General features: G+C 45.4%; 1 protein-coding gene across 6 annotated transcripts in view; it reads right to left on the reverse strand.

Annotated features, from left to right (window-relative positions):
* The window catches only part of FRMD4A (FERM domain containing 4A), a 614,651-nt gene that overhangs the window by 97,404 nt on the left and 491,603 nt on the right, over positions 1-25,644 (reverse strand). For all 6 annotated transcript variants that reach the window (XM_042991088.1, XM_042991087.1, XM_042991091.1 and 3 more), the window contains 3 exons: positions 24,264-24,348; positions 11,794-11,850; positions 10,887-10,909 (listed from right to left, as the gene is read on the reverse strand). In XM_042991088.1, the coding sequence (XP_042847022.1) occupies positions 10,887-10,909; positions 11,794-11,850; positions 24,264-24,348 (165 nt within the window). The remainder of the gene's footprint in view (positions 1-10,886; positions 10,910-11,793; positions 11,851-24,263; positions 24,349-25,644) is intronic.

A 25,644-nucleotide genomic window follows, 5' to 3' on the forward strand; every position in this document is an offset into this window, starting at 1 on the left:
CGAGCCCCAGCATCGGCTCGCTGCTGTCAGTGTGGAGTCGGCTTCAGATCCCCTGTCTCCCTCTCTCTGTGCCCCTCCCCTGCTCGTTTCTCTCTCCCTCTCTCCAAAATAAATAAAGATAAAAAAAAAGAAAGAATGAAAGAAAGAAAGAAAGAAAGAAAGAAAGAAAGAAAGAAAGAAAGAAAAAGAAAGAAATGACTCTTGCTTTTGACAAAACCCGGAAATGACTCCAAGAGTGGGAAGTGGATTATCTGATCCTAGACGCAGGTCCCGGCACCAGAAATTCTGTCCCCACCCCCCCACCCCCCCCAGCTCCCATGTTGTCAGGTTAGAAGGACACTTAAAACTCCCCTAGTTGTAACCAGGCTTCTTCTGAGGCTTGACTCCTCTCTGCACCCTCAACAGACCTGCATCCCCGCTGGGCCAGGGCACTGGGGTCCGCACGCACTCTTCACCTCCAGAGGCAATTACTGGCCTCCTCCTTGGGATGGCTTTGGCCTTTAGAGTGGCTCACGGCCCCTGCCCCGCTGGCAAGGGCTCACCCCGTGGAGCCTGCCTTGGTCCACAGTTCTAACCAAGGCCACAGTAGCAGCTTCTGTGCTCCTCGCACAGAGCAAGGCAGATGCTGGCCCCTGGGAGGCTGAGCGATAACACCAAGACAGCAAGGAGACAGGAGCTCAGGAAGTACATGTGAAGGAAGGACAGAAGGGCAGCACAGTCACAGATGGGGAGCTCCTGAGGCAGCTGGACAGCAGACACCCCGACATCCACGCCGCAGACTGGAGGATGTGCCCTTTGGGAGAACCCACCCTCCCGGAAATGCTGCCCCGGGCAACGGATCACAGCAGCTACCCTTTGCATACCAAGTGTCAGTGGGCAAACCATTCCAGGACTTTCGGTTCGGTTCATTTATGTGGTGACAGACAAACACACGGGGGGGGGGGGGGGGGGGGACTGGGTGGGGACAAGCTGCTCTCAGGGTGCTTTCCAAGTGGTCTGAGAAATGGTGTCAGTGGTGTTTCTGAACAGCCGACCAGAAGAACAGCTCAACGTGTTACCATATGATTCAACAAAACCAAGCACTACAGCTGCTGTCACCTACGTGGTAAGGCAAGGATTTATCAATTAATCGTTAAAAAGTTGAAGGTATTTGGGGAGCCCCTGCTAGATGGGAAAACAGTGTAGGGGGCTCCAAAAAAGATAAGGCACAGTCTTTATCCAAAAGGTGCTCGCGAGTTAGCAGGGCGGCATGAGCACAAACAGAAAGATTACTGATTAAGGGCAGTAGTCGATCACGTTGATTCAAACAACGCATTCGATAGCTCAGAGGAAAGAGAGCCCCTGTGAGTTCTGGTGGAAGCAGCAGCTTTGGGGCAGGGCCTGGGTGGAGAAAAAAAATAGGAGTATCATTTTCATGGAGTTCACACGTACCCAGTAGGCAACGGCCAGCCACTGGGGGTTTTCAAATGGGTGAGCCCCCTGTGTTTGGGAAAATTCAGTTCCCAAGCAGGGTTTGGAATTTTTACTCGCATCCTATTAAGGCATCGTTCAAGCAAATACTCAGTTCACCGAACACCTGAGAGCCCGCGGGGATGAATTTCTGGATCTCGCCTCCCCTGTTTCACCACAGGCACCCTGAGAACAGGGCTGCGATTCACTGATCATCAGCGGCACCTTACCTATCAAAAGCTACTCACTCTTGTGGGATGAACTTGTGCTGGCCGAAGCCGCGGGGGGAGCAAATTCAGCTGAAGCTGGAGTTTGGGTTTTCTCACACTCATCACATTTAGAGTATATTTGGGGAAGGAGGAAGGTAAAGGAGGAAGGGATCGTCTTACGCATCAAACACTAGTTTGTTGGCAAACAAGTTTCCCCGATGACCATCGCAGGCTTGATTTCCTGGCGGGAGCCTGCCGTGGCTTCTCCAGCTCTCCCCCAGGGCAAGGTCACACGGACAAATACAACAAGAAATCACGAAGGCGTGAAGCCCATCCAAATCCATTACATTCTGGAAGGGATCCATGGCTCTTAATCCTTCCCACAGGACAGCTATGTAGAAATGTTTTATTTGCCTTTCTGCTGTCTGTAAACATCTGTGCTAACTTAGAGGTGGTCAGCCCAGCGAAATGATCTGGCCCCACTCTGTGGCCACGTATCGGACGGCTGCCCTGATGGCAGACCCGGTCGCTGCATCTCCAGAGGCGTGGGAAGCTACGACCTAATGAACGTCCTAGAAGTCCCCAGTTTCCTCTTTCAGGGTCATCGACTCAGACATTTTCCCCCCAGAGTTCAGTGCACTTGATAAATGCCGATGTATAAGACAGCCTAAAATGGTTCATGTTCCATTTTTAGAAAAAGAAAAAAGGCCCCTTGGAGAGTCATTTGCTACACTGCGAATCAACCCGAAGTCTTCCCATTTTTAACATTCACCAGATTTTATTCCAAACTTTTGGGAAGTGGACTCTCAGTGTGGCTCTGGTCTTTGATTTACGGGGATTTTTGAGATGATGTGTCTCTTTCCTACCACCTACACTGCTTATATCTGGGACGTTCAAATGATCTACTAAGAACACATTCTAAGATTTCTAGCAATATATCAAACAAGGAATTTGCTGCAAATAACAGCAACAACAGATTTAACCAAGACACCATAAAGCGAAGGAAGCAAAAATCAAATTTGATCAGAGGATTAGCAAAATCCACATGGGTTTGTTTCCCTTTAAAAAAACGAGGAAATACTTTTTCAGAAGATTCTCCTTAGGTTCAATGAGATGTCCATAATTTGCAGGACAAATCTGGGACACAGAGAAAATGCTTAGTGCGGCAGAATTCTTCCTGAACCCAGTGGTTTCGATGCACACGGCACTAAAACACAAAAGAGCGCTAAGCCCAGAAAGTCAAACCAGCAAGGAGCATTGTCCTGCAATTCAGGCGAGGCAACGTGATGCCTTTTCACTAACACTAATGCCTCCGTGTTTTATAAGGCTATCGTGAAGGTCAAGTTCCCCAGGGAGAGGGATTTACTAAGTAAAAGAGCCCTACAGGTCCTCATTATCCGTAATTCCCAAATCCAAAAAGCTCTAAGAAACAGACATCTCTGTAACACCCTTGGTGGCAATCCTAACCTTTTTATAGGAGGCAACATTGGACCTTTCTCTGCCCCACTTGGTGCAAATATCCATGTTCTGGTGCAGGCACAGTAAGAGGTTAGGTTCCAGGATAGTGCCCCAGACACTATCACGGTGTTCAGGAACACCCTGAATTGCCCCCGTCTAAAATCTACACATTTCAGAATTCAGAAACATCGCCGACACCCTAAAGCTTCAGACCTACACCGTGGATCTGTACGACTTTATTCAATGGTACAATGAATCTAGAAAACTCTAAGATTAATAAGGCAAGTTGTATATTTTTTTTCTTCTTTGCTGATCTTTAAAAACCACGCAGGAAACAATTTCTTTCCTTTTCCTTCCTCCCTTTTTTTTTTTTTTTTTTTGTTTGTTTGTTTGTTTGAACCAAGTTCAAGTTCTGGTTACAACAAAGAAAATGAGGTGCTTGCCTATTTTCTCCCAATCACATGCTTTTTTTAAAAGTGCGTAGGGAGGGCTGGAAAAGCTAGTAGCTGGGATGTTGCCTGTAACACTTCTCCTATCGTTGTGTGAACATTCGCAGACACTGGCAACCTGAGGACCCGCTGAGACTTCTCCAGCATGGGATTCTGGATTCTGGGTTTGGATCATGGATAAACTGGCTACCCTCCATGGAGGGGGAAAATTGCCAACATTTATGAATTGTGTGCCTTTATTTTCTGATGCTAACTACCAATTTATCTGAGTACAGACTTCTTCCTTGACGAGTGAGTTTGGCTTCCTAGGGTGATGCAAAACGTTTTGTGAGTTTCTAACATAGTTGGGAACTTGCAAAATTCGAAACAAGTTTTTAAACATTTTAGAAGTCTACAATCGAGACAGTAATTACACGCAAATGAAACAAGCAGCAGCAACTGATTAACTTTCTACATCTCCCTTAGACTGGGAATCTTAATTTTGAAAAACTGACATAGTGTTATAGCCACGAGCCTTTCCGTTATTCACAAGGTCAACTCGAAATACCATATTGCTATTAAATAAATGCTTCACAAGAGAGGCAGCTGTCATAATACAAAATCTCCTCCTTACTTTATAGCTAAACGATTCCCATAGGACTTGAAGGATATCGTCCTACAAAATCCCCTGTCTGAATATTTTCCTATGCTCCGAAAATGTGATTTACACACTTGAAAAGCTCAGGAAAATGGAATTTTGTGCATAAAACAACGATTTATGTAACAATTTATAACTTTTCCACTTGAACATTTTGTTTCAAATTTTCACAGATTTTGTTCCTTTTCAAAAGGTCTTGCGGGCGTGAAATATTCCAGCTGCTTCTCGCTCAAAGTCCTTTCTTAAATCATGGGAAAACCATCACATACCCCTTCTCTCTCTCTCTCTCTCTCCCTCTCTCTTTTTGTGTGTGAAATAACATACGAGAATTACATACATTTAAATTATTCCCACAAAAACTCTCCTTTGGGCTGACAGATGTGTTTTAAGCTTAACAGAGGACTTTTCTACTAAGTTTCCAACAGGGACATTCGCAATCTGGGGTATTAAAGATACAATTCAAACTGGTAAAGATATCAGTTCTATTCTAAATGTTCACTATTCCAAACCCCACTGTCTGAGTATTTCTTAGTCTACCTAAAACTCTCAGCAAATCTATTTTGCTTACTATACGATCACCGCCAACTAGTTTCTTTCAAGACACCAATTAAAAAGTTGTAGGAAACGGGGCACCCTGGGTGGCTCAGTCGGTTAAGTGTCTGACTCTTGGTTTCGGCTCAGGTCATGATCTCACAGTTTCATGAGTTCGAGCCCCATATCGGGCTCTGCACTGGGCAGTATGGAGCCTGCTTGAGATTCTCTCTCTCCCCCTCACTCTCTGCCCCTCCCTCCCTCACTCCATTTCAAAAAGCATTAAATAATAATTATTATTATTATTTTAAGAGATAGAATTAGAAACCTGCAGGTTGATAAATCAGGACACAGCAAAATTTCTTACATACCACTGAACTCCGCTGGGCTAACAGTCTCTCACTTGGACCTGTGTTTAAGTTTGTGCAGATGTCATATAAACTGAACCCTAAGTACTCAATCACAGCGTCACTTCTTTTTCTGTGGCCGCTGTGTTTATTTTGGAACAGACAGAGCCTGCAGATGTAGGTTTTCCTTCCCCTGCCTCTCAGGCACATGACAGTTTCTGAACAGGTAAGCACCACGTGGCCCATGGACCTTTACATGAAATGCTCTTAACATCAGTCTTTTTCAGGTGCTGTTTGCTTACTGGTCCTGAGAAATGTTTTGCTGGTAGAATCCTGTTTTAATGATTAGCGTCAGTGCATCCGGTCCTCTATAACAAAGATATTTCCAGGGCCCAAGGGACGGCCCAGAGTAACAGAGCTTTACTGATCTGGTTTCAGTTAAATCCTGTTAACGAAAAAATTCTATAGAACAGATGTTTTTTACTGGTCCCTGTTAATGTTTGGGTGGTTCTTTATACCAAAGGTAGTGTGACTCAGGCATTTATGTGTGCTGTTTGGCATAAAACATTTTTTTTTTAAATCAGTTCACTGATTTGGCAAAAAGTTTAAAATGATTTTTTTCCCCTCTTTTGGTGGCACCCTTCTTGAGAGTATCAAAAGGGTTGACAGAAAGTAAAGTGTGAAGTGATTCTCAACATCAGGAAGAGAGACTGGCTATGAGGGTTTTCAGTTAAGGTCCCCTTAGCGAAAAACACGAAAAATCAAGTTCTTGTGTGCAATGTAGCAATAAGTCTTCTGTGACATTAATATGTAACTGGGGCGCCTGGGAGGCTCAGTCGGCGAAGCGTCCAACTTTGACTCAGGTCATGATCTCAACAGCTTGTGAGTTCGAGTCCCACGTCGGGCTCTGTGCCGACAGCTCCGAGCCCAGAGCCTGCTTCGGATTCTGCGTCTCCCTCTCTCTCTGCCCCTCCCCCACGTGTACTCTGTCTCTCTCTCTCTCTCAAAACTAAATAACACATTAAAAAAAATTGAATTACAATGTAACCATACAATTTGGCTATCCTGTTCAGTTGATTAAACGAGGTGCTCCTGCACTGACCTTTTCGAGGAAGAGAATATTATTTTTTTCTATAACAACCCAAGGCTTTTCCCTTTAAATTTTTAAAATAGGAAATGTCAGTGTTCAGCACTCAAGCCCCTGCAGTGTTTCTGATGCATAAAGTATGGATAAATCACGGAAAATGCGTGTTAGCTGACGAGTGTCCAGGAGGGACGATCAAATGAGAACTTTTTGTTTTTAAACTGTGTTGATCCTTTTCAACCTAATATTTGCCTCTAGAGCTGGCAAGGATAGCAGGTCTTAGGCTATTCGATTGTTTTTAAGCAGAAATGCCAACTCTACATTTCCTGATTGTGGAAGGACATCCATTTTTGTACACACACAGACACCAGGAAGTGAAGAACGATTATCGTGCTGTGCTAAGGAAAATAATACAAGTGCGAAAATATTATTTTTCGATAAGGCTATTTCCCAAACCTTTAATGAGGGCTCACAAATCTGTCCACAATATGTTAGACTACGACATAGATTTCTTCCTGCCCCGGACAATACTTCTTATCGATCTCTATGTACCCCAGCCATTTCTTCTCAGCAACGCTCAACCCGACATCCCATGGTAAAGTCCAAGAAGATAAAGTGAGCATTTCCATTCACGGGAAAGAAAAGGGAGCTTGGGAAGAATAAGCCTTCAGGGGTCTGCTGGGCAAGACTGAGTCCAAAAGCAGAAACAGAAGAGCCTGGGAGGGGCAGGAGGAAGAAGAATTATGATTCCCTGTTGTCCGTATACAGTTCTCCTTCTGGTAAAGTACCTTAGTACTTTTGACTTCTCCCTTGTCCTTATACTTCAAGGAAACTGCTCCCATAATTTTTAGATGTGTAATATTCATTCCACTCAAATGTAGTTGTGTATGTTCCCTGACATGTAAATCTACAGAACAGTCACATCTGGAGCAAAACAGCCTTTCAGGAAGTTCGATTCGGTACCCTCTGGCTATGAAAAGGTTACTTTGTCTTTTGTGGGCGACCGTTAGTTAAAAAGGTTCTTTAATCCTCTAGATTCTAGAATATCCTAGACTTAAGCCCTGGACCATGCCGCAGTGTTCTGTGCGATCGAAGCAGACCTCTCATTTTATTGATGCTGTTCAGGAAAACAGATTCTATTGACGGGTATGTATACAAGTCAAAGCCTTTCAGTTAAATATAATGCACAGAACTTAATGCACAGTCCTGCATGAATTATTATTAATGGGCCGAACGTAACTCTACAATACTAAACTTCTCAGACTAGGACACCTAAAACGCCTAATGTTCAGCCACCAAACTAAATGTGCTCAACGTTAATGCTTTGGGGATTTCCCTGGGTATAGATGGGAAAAGGCACCAACAAGGAATTTAGAATGACCTTCTCTTATTCCAAAACGCCAGGTCACTCTTGCGCACAGACCGTGGGCCTGCTGCAGATGACAGGTGTTGATTAGGGCACCGCACGGAACAGATCACCTCCACCTTCCGCGACGGGAGGTCTACCCTGGCACATAGAGTGACCTTTGGGATAAGGTGTCTGACCTCTCCCTCCCGTGAAGGCTGTTTCTCTCCCCAGACAGCTGGGGACAAACAAACCAAGAGGCAGCACTTTGACAAATGAAGCTAAACCAGGATCCTTTGTTTCTCTGAGCCCCACGAGGTAGCATTCCACAGGCTCATTAAGGGACCATGAATTACTGGGAGGCCAGGCCTACAACTTCCTCCTCCCTGGCAATCCCTGAGGCCAAACGTTCCCAGGATCTGTGGGGTCAGACGACTTCACAGTTCACGTTCCATCCTGTCAGGGTACTCTCAAAAATAAATAATATCTACAGCGGAGTTCGGGGCTGGTCAAAGAAAAGGGGGGAAGAGTATCTTTGGAGAATCGATTGCACCTGGGGTTGTTAAACTATTTTTCAAGGGATCAGAAGTGTTTGTAAGATATAAAGCTGCATTTATCAAAACCCCCAAATTCTAATACCAAATGAAGGGCATAAAAAAGTAATAACTGCAAAAAAAAACCAAAAAACAAAAAAACAAAAAACAAAAAACCCCCAAAACAACAACAACAACAAAAAAACCACCAAACATAGTTTCTATATCCTCAAAATGTTTCATTCAACAAATTCACTGAATGGTTACTGGCCACCTATAATGTTTAAGGTCTCCTGCTAAGGCTGTAAAAAAGCCTTAGTTTAAAAAAAAAAAAAATTGACTACCTCTGCTTTATAGCAAGAACTTGGGAAGCCTAAACACAAGGGGCCTGGAAGTCTCCTTATGCAAATATTCAAACTGGGCTGAAGGGACTAATTTTAGAATCAGGGGTAAGCACACTGCAACCCACCAGCCCTCTGCTGGTTTTTGTATGGCCCATGAGCTAAGAATGGCTTTTATATTCTTTAAATGGTTAGAAAACAAACAATTCAAAAGAACAGTATTTCAGGATACAAGAAAATGTATACAAAATTCAAATTTCCAAGTCTATAAATAAAGTTTTATTGGAACACTGCTATACTCCTTTATTTACCTGCTGTCTACGGCTTCTTTTGCACTTACAAAGGGAGAGCTGAGTAATTATAGCAGATACTCTATGGCCTGCAAAACCCAAGATTAGTTACCATCTGGCCCTTTACAGAAATGTTGGCTTACCGCCCCCCACCTTTTTTTTAACATTTACTTATTTTTGAGAGACAGAGAGAGAAAAAGCACGAACAGGGGAGGGGCAGAGAGAGAGGGAGACACAGAATCGGAAGCAGGCTCCAGGCTCTGAGCTGCCAGCACAGAGCCCGACGTGGGGCTTGAACCCACGGACTGCGAGATCGTGACCTGAGCTGAAGTCAGACGCTTAACTGACTGAGCCACCCAGGCACCCCAAACTGACCCTTGTTTTAAATCATAGACTAGGTTTTTTGCTTTTGCTGAGATATCGGAACGAGAACATACACCTCAGGCTTTGTTAGAAAGCTTTAGAGATGCACATGGAGACCAAAGAGAAAACAGCGAAGGCTTCACAAACCAGGCCGCATGAACTTGACAAATCGAGACAAGTACAGGTAAGCCACCAACTGAAGTAGTTTAGATCAAATCCGCCAAAGCATGAGAAAACATACAAGTCCCATCATGGAGTAGAGTCAGGATTTGTGTTTCTTTAAAAAAATTTTTTAAATGTTTATCTATATTTGAGAGAGAGAGGCAGGGGGGAGCAGGGGAGGGGCATAGAGAGGGAGACACGGAATGTGAAGCAGGCTCCAGGCTCTGAGCTGTCAGCACGGAGCCCAGCGTGGCGCTCAAACTCACGGACCGTGAGATCATGACCTGAGCCGAAGGTGGATGGATACTCAACCAACTGAGCCACTCAGACAACCCAGATGTTAAAATCTTCCAATAAAGATTTAAAAACAAAAAAAAATTTAATGTTTATTTATTTTTGAAAGAGAGAGAGAGACAGAGTGCAAGCAGGGGAGGGGCAAACAGAGAGGGAGATACAGAATCCAAAGCAGGCTCCAGGCTCTGAGCTGTCAGCATAGAGCCCGACGTGGAGCTCGAACTCACAAACTGTGAGATCATGACCTGAGCCGAAGTCGGACGCTCAACTGACTGAGCCACCCAGGCGCCCCAGTGTTTCTTAATTTTAATACCAATTTTGCTTATTTCCTATTGATGAGTCAGAATGCTATGCCCAGACACTCTGTTTTCTTGTACATTTAGACCTTGATTCTAAAATATGGGCTATCCCAGACGTCTCTCGGGGAGTTCAAGAAAGCAGACTGCCTGGAATAATGTCTGTCTTTGAGCAGACAGTCCCGTTGGTGGATGTCCACAACTCCCTACTCTGAGGGCTCCACTAACGATCATGAGAAAATGAGAGGCGATTCAACCACGCTGGTCAATGGGCAAAGCTTCAGGAAATGAACGGCACTGAGAAGCTGGCAGTTCCACAAGTTAATAACCAGTGCACAGTGTCCCCGGTGGTTAAGTGTTTACATTCTCTCCAATGGAATATCTAGAGAGGGAAGAAAAGTAGAAGTGGGGAACCGAGATACTTTCATGAAGGAAATCTCCCTATGGGATAGCATCTCGTCCTTTGGAGGAGCAGGAGACTAAAATGGAGAGAGAGAAAAAATGTCCACATTGCGGGATAATCTAAAGCCCTGTTCACACCAGAGTGGTGACTTCAGGCTCTACGTTCCAGCTGACAGACTTCACTAGTGGCCATGTGTGACAGTGGGTGCTGATCTCTGCTTTAGTGATCTCTAGGCTTTTCATTTAGTACAGAATATCCTCCTTGCTGTTACTATGTTTCCTCTGCCCGATATGTCTGTTTTAATTGACAAGTTGAGAGGTGGCTCTCATCATTAATATATATATATATATATATATTTTTTAATTTTTTAAATAATTTTGTTTAACATTTATTTACTTTTGAGAGAGAGACAGAGCGTGAGCAGGGGAGGGGCAGAGAGAGAGGGAGACACAGAATCCGAAGTAGGCTCCAGGCTCTGAGCTGTCAGCACAGAGCCCGACACCGGGCTCAAACTCACGAACTGCAAAATCATGACCTGAGCCGAAGTCGGACACTCAACCGACTGAGCCATCCAGGCACTCCTCGTTAATATCTAACATTAAAGCACTGCCCTCCTACAAAGTATAGAAAGAATAGTTTCTTTTAATAAAGATTAACAGAGCACATTAAGAAAACAAACCCTTTTGTAAACTCACCTAGAAAAATCTCCCTTTGCCTCCTGTAGAAGAAAAAATTCAACGTCAATGAAACATTCCTGTACAGTGTTCCAGACTTTTAAATACATTCCACAGTCATGACCACTCCTCTACTGAGTAAGCTCAGCTTACTACGATGGGGAAAGGACCATGCATTTGCCACATGAATATGAGACACAAAATTAAACTTTAGAAAGTTATATACAAAGAAAGTGATTCATAACAACAAAATGCAAGTTTCTACCTCTGGACCCTGGTCTACCTTTTTCTGGATTAAGGATTCCGGATCTGAACATGTGTCTGGGTAGAACTGCTTAGTGTCTTATGTTACTTGTTTTGTATTGTGGGCTCTTTCCTGGTCATCCTAAGGAGGGGCCATGGAACCTTCAAGGAATCTTGAATATAACAGTTGTTTAAGAAATCTTTGTGGAAGAAATAAATGAATGCTGTTCTGCTAATTCATCTTGCCAGCGTTACTAAAACTGTCATTGCTGCCGATTTTCATTAATACCTCTTTCACCCATAAGTGAAAGGCCTGTCCTTTCCTTGTCTTTCCATAGGATGTGCAATGATTCTCTTGGCAGTTAAATCTTGCTATTTACTGGGCTTTCTCCAGAGTGGGGGAGGGCGCTAACCCTGAAGAAAATGGAGTTACTGAATGATCCTTGTTTCCCCCAGGCTCAAGTGATACACACAATTTTCCTTTGCAGAGAGACCCTGTCTTAAAATTCTGGAATGCCAGAAGCCTCTATTGACTGCCATGGTGTAGCTCCTTCCTATTAGTGTCATAAATAATTAAGATGACAAATAGGTAGTGAATATGGCAGCCTGCTGGGTGTGCTCAATCTTACTCCCGTCTCTACTGCGTATGGCTCTGGGACAGCCAGATGAGGACAGGACAACTCACCTGTAAAATATAGGAGGCTAATTCAAACACCACTTCACTGTCAACATCGATCAGCTCCTAGAGGGACAAACCAAAAAGAAAGGTAAGTTTGGTCCTTTAACAGGATTTCTGTAGGACATCTCCTAAAAAAAGACCCGCTCTCTTTTTTCTCAGCTGTTTCCCAGAATCTCAAACGCTCAGAGAATATCTCTGTGCCGAATTACTTGGCCCTAAATGATTCCCGACATTCTATTCGCAGCTTTTAGCCAGAGGCAGACCCCAGTGGTCCTGGATCTCCCCAGTCACCTCAAAGCTTTAAATCTTGATGAGAAATTAGGGAAATGTTACAAATCTGTGAATCTGATTCATCAGTGGCGTAAGGTTACTTGATAACCAATGGTGATTTCTTGGTGAACTTGACTTTGGGACCAGGAGTAAGGCTTTATGGAAAAGAAAAAAGTCATAATGGGATTGTGACTCTTTAAATTAAAGTTAAATAAAAATTAAAAATACAGTTTCTCATTGCAATGCCTTCATTGCTTTTATGCACTCAACAGTTCGATGCAGCAGCTGGCTACCATGGGGTCAGAGCAGGTACGGACCACTTTTCTCCTTGTAGAAAGTTCTACTGGTCAGCACTGCCACAGAGTCTAAGTTTAAAAACGCTTCTTTCCTATTACTTCTTCCCCTAAATATTTAATCATGATCTAAGGATATGGTCTTAAAAGTGTATAAACCTGTCCTTGGTTTTTGAAAAAAATCTCATATATGTATTTTTCAATATGCATATAGTTCATATCCATTTTCTAAGCAGCTTTTTGAGGTGTAACTGATACACAGAAAAAATTGCACATTTAATGCACACAATTTGATGACGTTGGACGTATGCAAACATTGTGACCCCATCACTATGGTCAAGGTAATAAACATCCGTCGTCTCCAAGCCCAGTCCTTTGCTTTCACTGAGAACAGAAATCCAGAAATGTCAAGGGACTCTCCCCAAGTCACAAGGCCTTAGTGGCCGTGAAGAGACCAGAAACAATCCCCCAACCTCTTGTCCGGCAAGGGACCTCCCTGAGTGCGTGAGTGCCCCCAAGTCAACAGGGACTCGGGAGGTATCAGCTGGTGCTTGTCAGAATGGCTACCATTAAAAAGACAAGAAATAGCACGTGTTGGAGAGCAGGTGGAGAAGAGGGAACCCTCGTGCACTGGGGGGGGGGGGGGGGGGGTAAGCATAAACTGGTACAGCCACTGTGGAAAACAGAATGAAGGTTCCTCAAAAATTTAAAAATAGAACTATCGCAGATCATGTGATCCAGAAATTCCACTTCTGGCGACTGGTCCAAGGGAAATGAAACCAAGTCAAAAAGATGTCTGCACGCCTTGTTCGCTGCCGTGCTATTTACACCAGCCAGTTGTAAACATGGACACAGCCTGTGTCCATCAATGGGTGAATGGATAAAGAAAACCTTGTATAAGCACTGGGCATTGTATGTAAGTGACGAATCACTAAGTTCTGCCCTTGAAACCAGTGTTACACTATATGTTAACTAACTAGAAATTTATTTTATTTATTTACTAACTAGAATTTAAATAAAATTTTGAAAAAAAAAGTGTGGTATGTATGTGTGTGTGTGTGTGTGTGTGTGTGTGTGTGTGTGTAATGGAATATTACTCAGCCATAAAAAAGAATGAAATCTTGCCATTTGTCACAATATAGATAGATCTTGAGGGCATTATGCTAAGTGAGGTAAGTCAGACAGAGAAAGACAAGTACGGAATGATAGTGCTGATACACAGAATATAAAAGAAAGAAAGAAAATTCAAATTCATAGATACAGAGAACAGACTGGTTGTTGCGGGCGGTGGGGGCGGGGGGGGGGGGGAAGGGTGAAAGCGGCCAAAAAGTAAAAGCTTTCAGTTTATAGAATAAGTCCTGAGGATATAATGTACAGCATTGTGACTATAGTCATTGTAGATTTGAAGGTTGCTAAGAGGTATAGTTACTGTATATTTGAAGGTTGCTAAGAGAAGCAGATCTTGGAACTTCTCAACACAAGGAAATAAATGTCTATGTGGACGGATGGTAATGTACAAATATCGGGCCATTATGTTGTACACGTGAAACTAATACTATATTATGTGCCAATTACATTTCGACTGAAAAAAAGTAAGGACTCGGTGTCAGCCAACAAATTCTTGGAACCATATCTATCACTGAAGTTAGCCAAAACTAGAGTTATTTTTCACTTGAATTATAAACCGAACTCTGATTCATGGATTTTCTAATGAGTTTCTTTTGTGGTCCACAACTGGACCCTGGAATTCAAAACAATGCGCTCAAGCAAGCCTGTATCTTTTGAGGGAGGGATTTTATTTGGGCTCTTTCAAAAGGCTTAGTGATTTCAAAGACGGATAATAATATTTGCCACCGAACGACCTTACAAGTGTGGGCTAAGAGAACCAAGGAGACCATATGGAAGGATCGGGCACAATAATTCTTTATGCTTAACCAGCTGAGAGAGCTTTACGGCCGCTGTAATTGATATAGACTGTCAGGGTCGGGATACAGAGGAATGTGTGGAATTGCCGTTCTGGGATTACCAGATCCCATCAGAATGTAAATCATTTAACAATGTACAAATGATTTAACAGAAACACTGTCCAGGGTTTCCACAGTGGACCGCTTCCACATGCGCTACGTTCCTTTCCATTCCCACCGACTGACTTCCTGCACGCTCACGGGCGCTGGCCCCCGCACGCTCTGTGTGCTCTCCTGTCAAACATTTACACCCGTGTTGCAGCTAATGGTCGATGGTGGGCTAATCGTTAACATTCGAGGAGAGGCTTGTCTAGCGTGCGACTCAAAACCAGCCATCAGGAACAGCCCTTTTAAGTGTGAACACAAGCTTTTAGTTCATGATGTGACTCATCCGCTAAATGAAAATGTACCTGTAGGGGGAAGAAGGGTAGAGAAGGCAGAGAAAGGTCTTTCTTTGGCACTCCAGAGGTGGGATCTTTCTGCTCAGGCAGAGAAAATAAACTGAATGAGACCACAGAGAGGGCAGGCGAAAACCACACACTCTCCTGGGGTGCAGGGTTTTCCCTAGAAGAGGACGACAGGGGAAAGGAGGAGGGCACCTGCTTCACCTACTACTGAATAACGTGTTCGGCTTTCTCTGATCTTTTGAAGAATGCCCCGGAAAGACAAAACGTGACCGCCCGCAGGTGTGCGCGTGTGTGCTCAGAGCAGGGTTGGGGAGGATGGCCCGCTTCCTCCCACTCCGCATTGTTTTATCCCAGGTGACTCAGGAGCTCAAGGAAGAGGCCCGGGGTCATGTATCAGCAGCGTCACGGTTAACAATATTCTCAGAAAGATTTCCATCTGTGGGTCTCCAAGAGTTCCAAGTAAATAGCCCCACGAGAACCCCGGGCGGCAGGTGTGAGGTTCTCCAAAAGTGCCGAGAACTGGAGGACCTCTTCATGACCCCCGTGCTCCAAGGGACTTGGTGGCGGTCTTTACACAACCCCGGATCTTAACGAAAAGCATTCCTCCGTCGTCGGCAATGACAGAAATTCCAACTTTCGCGTGAGATTAATACACTCAATATAACAGAAAACGTGGCTAACAACCATATGGGAGGCTGATAAGATTTCAGGGAGGACGATCCATGCCAGGTCCATCCAGAACAATCTGCAGAGCTCGCCCACCACTACCACCTCTCTCCTCACCACAAAATGGCTGAGGATTTTGGTTCTTGCCACCCTCCTTAAGATCACTTCTACTCTCACTAGAAAGTTCCAGGTTCTAGTTCCAACCCCCCACCCCCATCAGCTCCGGGACACTGAATAAATCACTGGGTCTCCTCCCGTTTCGTTTTCCTCCGTAGAAGGGGGCTAATGACTTCTTTTCCAATTATTTTACTGAGTTTGGTGAGGAAATGGAGGGTGATTTAGACACACTACAAATATCCTGTCTGTCTGTAGGATTTATTGGGGCTCACTGGTGCTTACAATCTGACCCCCACAACGCTGCCTCTGTCCTTCAGCGTTGTTCGGCATTCACGGGAATCTTTAGTAAGACGTATTTTTCTAACGAGGAGAGAACATTATGCAAATGTGTCTCCATGTGTGTGTCTATCACCCAAGTGGTCCCGACCCGATGCCACATCCGGCCTCCCTGTGCCTGTGTAAGCACCCCGGCTCATTGCACAACTCATAATGGCTGCATGATGACGCCCCAGGCAAACAGGGGCTGGGGTGCAGGAAGGGACTGACGTGGTCTTGCACAACCGTCTTCCTTAGCCCTTTGCCAGTTTTTCATCAGTCAAGTTCCCTCCTGTTTGGCTAATGACCCACTGGCGTATGGGCCATTCATGCTGGGCCACCGTGCTCTGACTCTGTGGCACAGTGATTCCTTCTGCTTCTGGCCCGTATTGTGACCCCGGGGAGTCTCTCTCTTAGAGGTCACGAGAACCACCAAGATGGTGAGCCAGAGTGAAATTTGTCACTAGAATTGAAAATGAAAAGTCCCTCTCTGTCCTTCTTTCCTTCCACCCCCTGTCATAGGAATATACACACTAAACCTACAATCATCAAGTGAAAAGACAAGGAGGGGCTGGGATTCTGTAAGTCTGAGACTAATATTTATGTTGCTTCCTTTGTCCTGTGGGGCCTGACTGCGGGCTTTGTTTCTCTCATCTTCAGACAAGATGATACGATCTGTTCATTAGCAAAGCTCTTTGAAGATCTTGGATAAAGACCACTTACTTCAATTTCAACAAGAGTGATGGTGTTTAGCCCTACATAGCAAAGGCACCCCAAGGATGATTATTTAAATTTTAATAACTTGTGAACCTCCCAAACCTATGTGGACAGCTCAGGGAAGAAGGCGGGGCAAGACCGGCAGCCCACATAGAGCAGGAATTTTAAGTTTCTTTAGACATGATCCGCTCTCAGTGGGTACACGTAGGCACCAGACTTGACCATTTCACAGGAGCTATGCAAATCCTTGCTCCCTGGGATTGGAAAGTAACTGATGAAAAACAATTTACTGAGCATTGTGTATGTGCCTAGTTTAGTGACAGTCATGGAAGGTGACCATAAAAATTCACTCTGAAGAATGCTCGTGCCAATTTGTCCTCCAGCCCAAAGAGTCCCACTGCAGCCCACCTTTAGATACAGACGATGGGTTGCTTCTTTAGCGATCACTGGCGGACAAGATAAGGGTTGAGAACAAGCACTTCGGTGTGACAATCATATTTAAGAGTGGATAGTCAATCCCGTATTATCAATCGGAATCCTTTTTTAAAAATTAAAAAAGACGCTGACGTTTTGTGTCCTAGCACTTGTGGCCGGCAAGACTTTCAAAAATTATTGTGGTGATGACCTCTTGACAGCAATTTCCCTTCAGCAGTGGAGAGAAGGCAGGATTCTATCCTGCAGCCTGAAGGCGGGGCAAAAGCTGAGATCAGAATCCGCATCCACCCCATCACTCCCATTGGGTATGACAAGTCCACTGTCTCCCGTGGGGCTGGTCGATGGGCCTCTTCGGTTTGGCAGAGGAAGCCACATCCAAAGAGAGAGAAGACTGGAAAGAAAGCTTGGCAGGAGAGCTCTGCTTTCCTGTGTGATTTTCCACACAACATCAAGGGTAGACTTCCCATGGGAGTTTTCCACAAAAAAAGGCACACATTTGTAAGTGAGTTTTATCTATCCCCTGGTCATAAATTTCCTTTCCATCATCCACCTGTAATCGTGGCGACTTAAAACACATGAGAAATGCTGCTGAAGCATGTGGCTATGTGGGGTGTCAGGGACCCCCGCTCTGTACCTCCTCCTGTTCCCCTTAAAGTTCACAATTAGAACCCTGCTCTCTCATGACCATATTTTAATCCTCTGCTACTCGGATTGATTCTGACTGTATTTTCCTGCTATTTTTGTAGAAAATAGGGGGACCGTAAAGTGCAAAGCAAAAGGAAGTGAGAGAGAAACCCACAGGGTCAGGCTGTCGGCCTCCCGGTGAAGAAAGGATGGAAGGCAGGAAGGTGGGGCTCCTAATTTGGGGAAAATGACAAACAGAACAAAACAAAACAAAACACCTTTCCTCACTTTTCTGCTATTAAAGAGATCAGAGGTTTGTTCTCTGGAGAAGACGCACAGGAAGCTGGAATGAGGTCCACCCAAAGTGCCAGGATCAGAAGGGAATCTGTACCCCAACTGGAGGTGTTTTCTCCCCGATCCTGGAGGTGGGGGACACACCCAGGCAGGAAGTGGAGGACCAGACAGGAAGTAGAGACCAGACAGGAAGTAGAGGATGAGTACTCAGACAGGAAGTGGGAAGATTCTCCCCTGGAGAGAATAAGGAGCCATGAGAAAGGTCATCCAAACGCTGCCATTCAGGCTTCCTACTCAAAGAACCAGTCTGCCACTGGATCACTCCACAGGGACATCCACCAGCGGACCACCTCCACCTGGGTTCCTCACTCTTACCTACAGATGGACGGACCACGACCAACAGTCAACGAAGAAAGTCTCCAATATGAAAGACAGAGACCAAAGTAAATACATGGGGGGGCGGGGGGGGGGGGAAGAACTAAAAAGAAACAGAAACGTCACAGAATATGCATAATTGACGTTGAAACAAAAGGAGTTCAAGAATAGTAAAGGATAATATAATAAAATATAATAATATATATATATTAATAATTATATATAATTAATATAATTAAAAAATATATATATATAAAGATCAGATAATATGAAGTCTTAGAAATTAGAAACATAGTATCAAAAGTTAAAAAGCCAATAGAGGCTCAAGATAATACTGATCAAATCTTCTAGAAAGTAGAATAAAAAGACAGAGATGGAAAATAAGAGCTGCAAGGTATCAAAGCAGGAGGCTTTGCCCAGCATCTAATGAGCAAGAGTTCCACAAGGAGAGCACAGAGAAAAGAGGAGACACCATCAAAAAAAATAACACAGAAAAATCTCCCAGAATTAAAGAATGCCAGTCTCCAGACTAAAAGTGCCCATCGAATACACAGCATCGTGGATTTACAAGGACCCATTTCAGGGCATGACATCCTAAAATTTCGGAGGAAGAGGAATAAAGAGGCAATCCTAAAAGATACCATTGGTGATGGTGGGAGAGGGAGAGGGTCCACATACAACGTATAGCACAGCAGACTTCCCCAGAGCAAACTCTGAAGCAACACCTTTGATATTCTGAGAGATGTGTTCATTTCCATATCCACTCAAACTATCAGTCAGATATAACATTAGAAGAGAGACTTTCCCAGATACGCGAGGACCCAAACATTGTACTTCCTATATGCACTTTCCCTGGATTTACTGGAGGATGTTCTCCAGTGAAACAGTGGCATAAAAGAAAACACAGGAAGACTTGGGATCCAGGAAACAGAGGACCCACTCCAGAGCTGAGTGGCGAACAGACAGGATGGGTAAGGGGGTCCTGTGCTGGGGGCTGTGGATGAGGCCAGGTCCAGACTGGAGTCAGAGGATGGAAGGTGACAGGGAGGTCCCAGGAAGCAACAGCAAAAACCCAACTCAAGAGAGGAATGGATGAATCACCCGAAGCGCTTGGAAATTAATGTGGGCATGCATCGGGAATCCGGAGGAGCTCTTGGGAAAAAAAATGATGGGTACATAGAAACTAAACAAGTAATAGCAAGGCAGTTATTACCTTTAGGTAAGACAAGTGGTTGTCTAAAAAAGGGAATCACAACCATAGAACGCTACCTGGATTAGTCATAATAATGTAATGCTAACGGCTGTAGCTTTTACCCAGAGCTGTGCTTACCGCCATTTTGGGAAAATGGGGAATGGGAAAGTGTGGGTGGTTGTATACGACACCTTAATCTTCACCTGTCCCAATTGGAATTCAATAAATCCAAAATGGATAAATCAAGGAATAATGCCTCGTGCCAACTTACTTAGACATAGGCACAAAAACAGAAGGAACGGCTAAAATTGTTGAAGGTGGTGGGCTTTTTTTCATAATACGTCTCTTATTTAAAGCCATTCAAAGCCAGTCGGTTGGGCGTCCGACTTCAGCTCAGGTCATGATCTCACGGTTTGTGGGTTCGAGCCCCGCGTCGGGGCTCTGTGCTGACAGCTCAGAGCCTGGAGCCTGTTTCAGATTCTGTGTCTCCCTCTCTCTCTGCCCCTCCCCTGCTCGTGCTCTATCTGTCTCTGTCTCTCAAAAATAAATAAACGTTAAAAAAAAATTTAAAGCCACTTGACTTTCAATTTTTTTTTAACATTTTTTATTTCTTGAGAGACAGAGACAGAATGTGAGTGGGGGAGGGGCAGAGAGAGAGAGAGACAGAGAGAGAGAGAGGACAGAATCCAAGGCAGGCTCCAGGTTTATTTATCTGAACAATTGAGATTTCTGGTACCCTGCAGGGATCATTCCCTAAGAGACAGGGAGGGAGGTAATACCAATCTTGCGCTGGGTAAACCGAAGCCCCCGTCTATCAGCATCGCACTATGTCTATCAGCATCTGGCACTGCCCTCCGGGCTCCTCCAGGCCTCCAAAGTGCCAGAGGCGGCGTCGAGGGGCACACAGAAACTCTCAGCCAAGATGAACAACCCGCGTCTGGGTTCAAGTGAACAGTGCTACCACAGCGGGAGCTAGCTAGCTCATCACGTGCCTGGCCCAGTGCTAACCAACTACACTCCAGCTTCGTCTCGCTTCGGCTTCCCAACAAGGGGGTGGGTAGGGGCCTTTAATGTTCTTGTTCAACCAGAGAGGAGAATTCAGCCTGGGGACGCCACAGAAGGTGCGCACGTTCACTGCATTCACTGCGGGGCGCAGCTAGGACGGGAACCCAGGCGTGCGGGGCTCCAGATCGCAACTCCCAATGACACTCTGTGCGGGGCCTTCCCCCCGCGTTTGCATAGTTACAAGTGTGCAAAACTGGCCGCCTGTCTGTTCCACCACTTCCGGTCCTTGGTCCTTGAGTAAGTCGCTTAACCTCCCGGACATCAGTTTCTTTCTCCGGAAAGCTAAAGATTCTGGGTCTATCTCACCCAGGAGGCTCACGTAAGATGATACGTGTGAACATTTCAAATAAGCCCCAAGTGGGGGGCGCCTGGGTGGTTCAGTCGGTTGAGCGTCTGACTTGGGCTCAGGTCATGATCTCACGGTTCGTGGGTTCGAGCCCCATGACGGGCACTGTGCTGACAGCTCGGAGCCTGGAACCTGCCTCGGATTCTGTGTCTCCCTCTCTCTCTGCCCCTCCCCTGTTCACGCTCTGTCTCTGTCTCAAGAATAAATAAACATTTAAAAAAGATCAAATAAATAAGCCCGAAGTGCCAATTTCTGCAAACGAAAATGTTATTTCTGATGGACGGGAGGGAGACAGGCGGTCTTGTGACCCTACTTGGTCTCTGATAGAAACTTCAGGGAAGCCAGGCTCCAGTCCGGATCCTGAGAAGAGATAGCTGGGGTTCTGGATGGCAGAGAGCCGCCCAGGCGATAGGCTGGGGGACGCTGTGGGTGCCTTGGCCCCAAACGTGGCTGCACTGTTAACCCCACCTGAAGAACCTGGGGATTTGGTCTCCTGTTCTATTTTCCATTGAACCCAGAGTCTTCGAGCAGCATGGTATTCATAAGCAATGCAGCCTTCTGCTCCAGCTAAGCATCTGTATCTGGACTGAATCGAACACCTGCGAGAGAGAAACTTTCTCACCTTTACCCAGGTGTCTGTACAAGCACGGTCTGGGGCCAATTTTCCCGCCGGGTTGAACTGAGGAAATCAGTTCGGGGGACTGGCGCGTCCAGACATTCACTGCCCCAGGGTGCCACCTGGTGGACAATGCTCAACTTTTTATTCCTGAACTTTCTCCAAGGGCCTTCCCGTTCATTCAACAAAAACCCTCAGAGACTCTCTCAGTCTGTAAGCTACCTGAGGCCGGTATTATTATTTCCACGCTTTAATGAGAAAACGGGCTTAGAGAAAGGAAGGAATTTGCAAGTTCCTGGACCTGCGGTTAGTGTCTTTTTCCTCCATTCAGCGAAACCCCCAAATACTGTAGTCCGAGCGGTCTGGGCTTGAGCCAGTTTAAGTCCTGGCTCAGCAACTGTCACCAAGTGAGGTCCTTTCACACGACTGAATTTGATCCTTACCAGGCCCTCCATCACTGTGGACACCTGCATTTAGAGGGACTATTCTGTGCAATGAACGTGCTGACGTATTTCTAGAAGAAAAACGGATGGCTGATATACCAATCCAACTTGTGTGTGTGTGTGTGTGTCTGTGTGTGTGTGTTTTAATGTTCAGCGAGTTGTTGCAATCCCCCCAGATAGGGTTTGGTTAGACATGAAAACACAGGCGGTAGGATCTCCTCAGACTTCTCTGAGGACGGCCACTGAGCACTTTACGATGAGTGCACTTAGCTTTGAAGTTCTCTGTGGCTGCTAGGGCATTCTCCACTCTCGGGAGAGCCTGCCCTCTGGGGCTCAGGGCAGCCCAGCGGTTGAGCCCCACGATCTGGAGTCAGGCTGCCAGCTTCGGGCCCCCCAGCCAATGTTGCCATTTGGCAGATACGCGACCTCGGGCGAATCTCCTAACTTCCCTGTGCCTCACCTTCCTCACAGGGAAAACCTGGATAGAAAGTAGTATTTGCCTCAAAGTGTTGTGAAGGTTCAGCCGCACAACTTACAGAAAGCCCTCAGCACCCAGCATGCCATGGTGTGATATTCTCAAATATCAGCTTTCTCTGTGGTGGTTAATGGGCTGGCCTGAGGTGGTGCCCTGAAGGCTTCCTTCATGAGCACCAGTGTGAGTGTTCAAATACGTTCTCCCAGGAGAGGCTCTCAAGGTGTTCTGCAAGCCTCCTTCCCGAGGGAGGGGGTGTGTGCTAGAAATGTGTGTGGGCATTTGGGGTTATCCAATGAAAGGAAACACTACAAGCATGTGAACTTGATGCAGGGCGAGGGACTGTCCTACCCAGTTAAGAACTGTCTCCTGACTGGCGCCTGGGTGGCTCAGTTGGTTAAGCATCCGACTTCGGCTCAAGTCATGATCTCACCTGCATTGGGCTCCGTGCTGACAGCTCGGAGCCCGCTTCGGATTCTGTGTCTCCCCCTCTCTCTCTGCCCCTCCCCCACTCATGCTCTGTCTCTCTCAAGAACAAATAAACTTAAAAAAAAATTAGAAAACAATATTACAAAGAAAGAATTGTCCCTTGAATAGCCATGTTTCTAAAGAAGATGTACAAATGGCCAACAAGCATCTGAAAAGATGCTCAGCATCTTTAGGGAATCATTAGGGAAATGCAAATCAAAATCGCAATGAGATACTGGCTAACACCCAGCAGGGTGGCTATTATTAAACCCCCCCCACAAAACAACAAGTGTTGGTGAGGATGTGGAGATACTGGGACCTTTATGCACTGTCGGTGGGAGTACAAATGGTGCCGTCACTGTGGAAAACAATATGGCAGCTCCTCAAAAAATGAAACGTACAATGACCATGTGATCCAGCAGTTCCACTTTTGGGTACACACCCGAAAAAACTAAAAGCAGGGACTTGAAGAGATATTTACAGGCCCATGTTCACAGCAGCATTAAACACAATAGCCCAAAGGTGTGTAAGCGACCCAAGTGTCCATTGACGGATGAATGGATAAACAATATGTGGTCTATACGTACAACGGAATATCATTCAGCCTTAGAAAGAAAGGGAATTCTGACCTGTACTATAATGTGGATAAACCTTGAGGTCCTACTGCTGAGTGAAATGCACCAGTCACAGAAGAACAAACTCTATAGGATCCTCTTACGTGACGTCCCTAGAGTAGTCCAATTCATAGAGGCAGAAAGTAGGATGGTGATGGCCAGGGGCTGGGGGGATGGGTAGATCGGGGAGTGAGCGTTTAGTGGGGACGGCGTTTCAGTTTTGCAAGATGCAAAGAGTTCTGGAGACGGATGGAGGCGATGGTTGCACGGCACTGTAAGTGGACTTAATATCACTGAACTGTATACTTACCAGTAATTACAACGATGAATTTTATGTGTATTTTAGCATCCTTAAAAAAAAATCTGTGCAGCCTAAAGTGCCGATTGATGCAAATTGCATCACTGAGAGATGTTGCCAGAACATCTAAAAACGGTCAATACGCATGCATTTGGTTATAAGCAGCCCACTCATCCTTCAGAGACCGATCCGCGTGGACCCTGTGCATCTGCCCTCCCCGTCCACGTCTCCCCTTTGTCTCAGTTGCCAGGTTGAGGGACGAAGGCACACCTCCAAGGAGCCAAAGAGTGACAGGATCCGGAGGAGTCCCGTTATTAAACAGATAGTATTACTTCCATGACGTTCTCATTTATTTATACTAAGTCACTTATAAATTACGTCTACTAATCAATACAATCACATCGGGGCAGCAACTTGGGATTGCCAGTTCCAAACGCTACTCTCGGATTTCAGGGGGAAGCTGAACGGGAAGAAAAAGTTCTTACCTTGTAGATACAGGACTTAGCATTCAGGAAGAAGAGCTCAATGGTGGCATTATCCTTTAGGTACGAGATGCTTTCTATGTAGAACCTGAAAGACAAGACTGCAAGTGAACCACAGAAGCAGCAACTGAGATCGACTCTTTTCTGAGCTACAGGATTGGATGTGAGGACCAAAACTCCCAATCCCTATGGAAAAGAAAAAGGTGTGATCAGTTTTCCCATGGTTCCTTTCTGAAAGAAAGCAGAGTGTTTCAAGCCCCCTTCTGGCACATTAGGACAGCTATGTCTGCCAACCTTCACCATGGTTCAAGGACCTGGGACAGCCATCAGCTTCCGAGAGTACAGATTAAATCTGACCATCTACTTTCTTTTTCCTGACCTGCTTTCCAATTTTTTAAATAATATTGTTTGTTTTCAGGGCACCTGGGTGGCTCAGTCGGTTGAGCATCTGACTCTTGATTTCGGTTCAGGTCATGATCCCAGGGTCATGGGACTGAGCTCTGCATCGGGCTCCACACTGAGCGTGGAATCTGCTTACAATTCTCTCTCTCTCCCTCTACCCGCCTGCCCCTCTCCTCTCCATGCGATCTCTCTCTCTCTCTAAAATAATTTTTAAAAATCAATTAAAAAATATTGTTTTCAACATATTTTTTTTTGTGCTAATCACTGTTGAGTTGGATTTCTTAAAGATAATTTCTTCTGCTCAGTTGAAGAAGGGGGGCCCTACCTCTCTCTGAAATGGTTACACTATGTCTCCCCAAAGGCAGTGAGGTGTGGTTTGATTTCTGTGTATCCCGAGAGCTGAGGCAAGGGTTGGGAACACTCTGATGTTAATGCACATTAAGCCAAATGAGATTGAATTTTTATCCAGATGAAGCTTATAGATTTTTTTCACGATGAAACATGCTGAAATTATTTATACATTTACTACACCTTTACACATCGACTTTGGAGTGCATTAAATTACTTAGTTAGATAAGGCACTTGTATCTGTCTCAGGACCAGCTGCGTGCAGGGAATAGCTGTTGTGGTCACGGAGGCGGGGGATAGAATGCAGAGCCTTGCAGGGGAACAGGCCCCGCGTGGGGGTGACCGCTCCTGTGGGGCACTGGATCCTTGCCTCCTGGAAACAGGGGCTACCCCGAGATGGCAGAAGGCAAAAGGAGGAGACAAGTGCTACGTTCGAGAACAGCGTTACAATGTGATGGAAAGAAACCTGGGGAGGAAATCAAGAGACCAGTGGCCTGGGCCCAGCACTGTAGGATTTAGGGCAGATCCCATAATCTCTCTGGGCTTCTGTGTTCCAGACTGTGATGGAAGATAGCAGGACCCAGTCAGTGGTTCTCCACCCAAGAAGTCTACCTCGGTCAGATGCTGGAAACTC

This window comes from Panthera tigris, chromosome B4, assembly GCF_018350195.1.
Source record: "Panthera tigris isolate Pti1 chromosome B4, P.tigris_Pti1_mat1.1, whole genome shotgun sequence".
Lineage (NCBI taxonomy): Eukaryota > Metazoa > Chordata > Mammalia > Carnivora > Felidae > Panthera > Panthera tigris.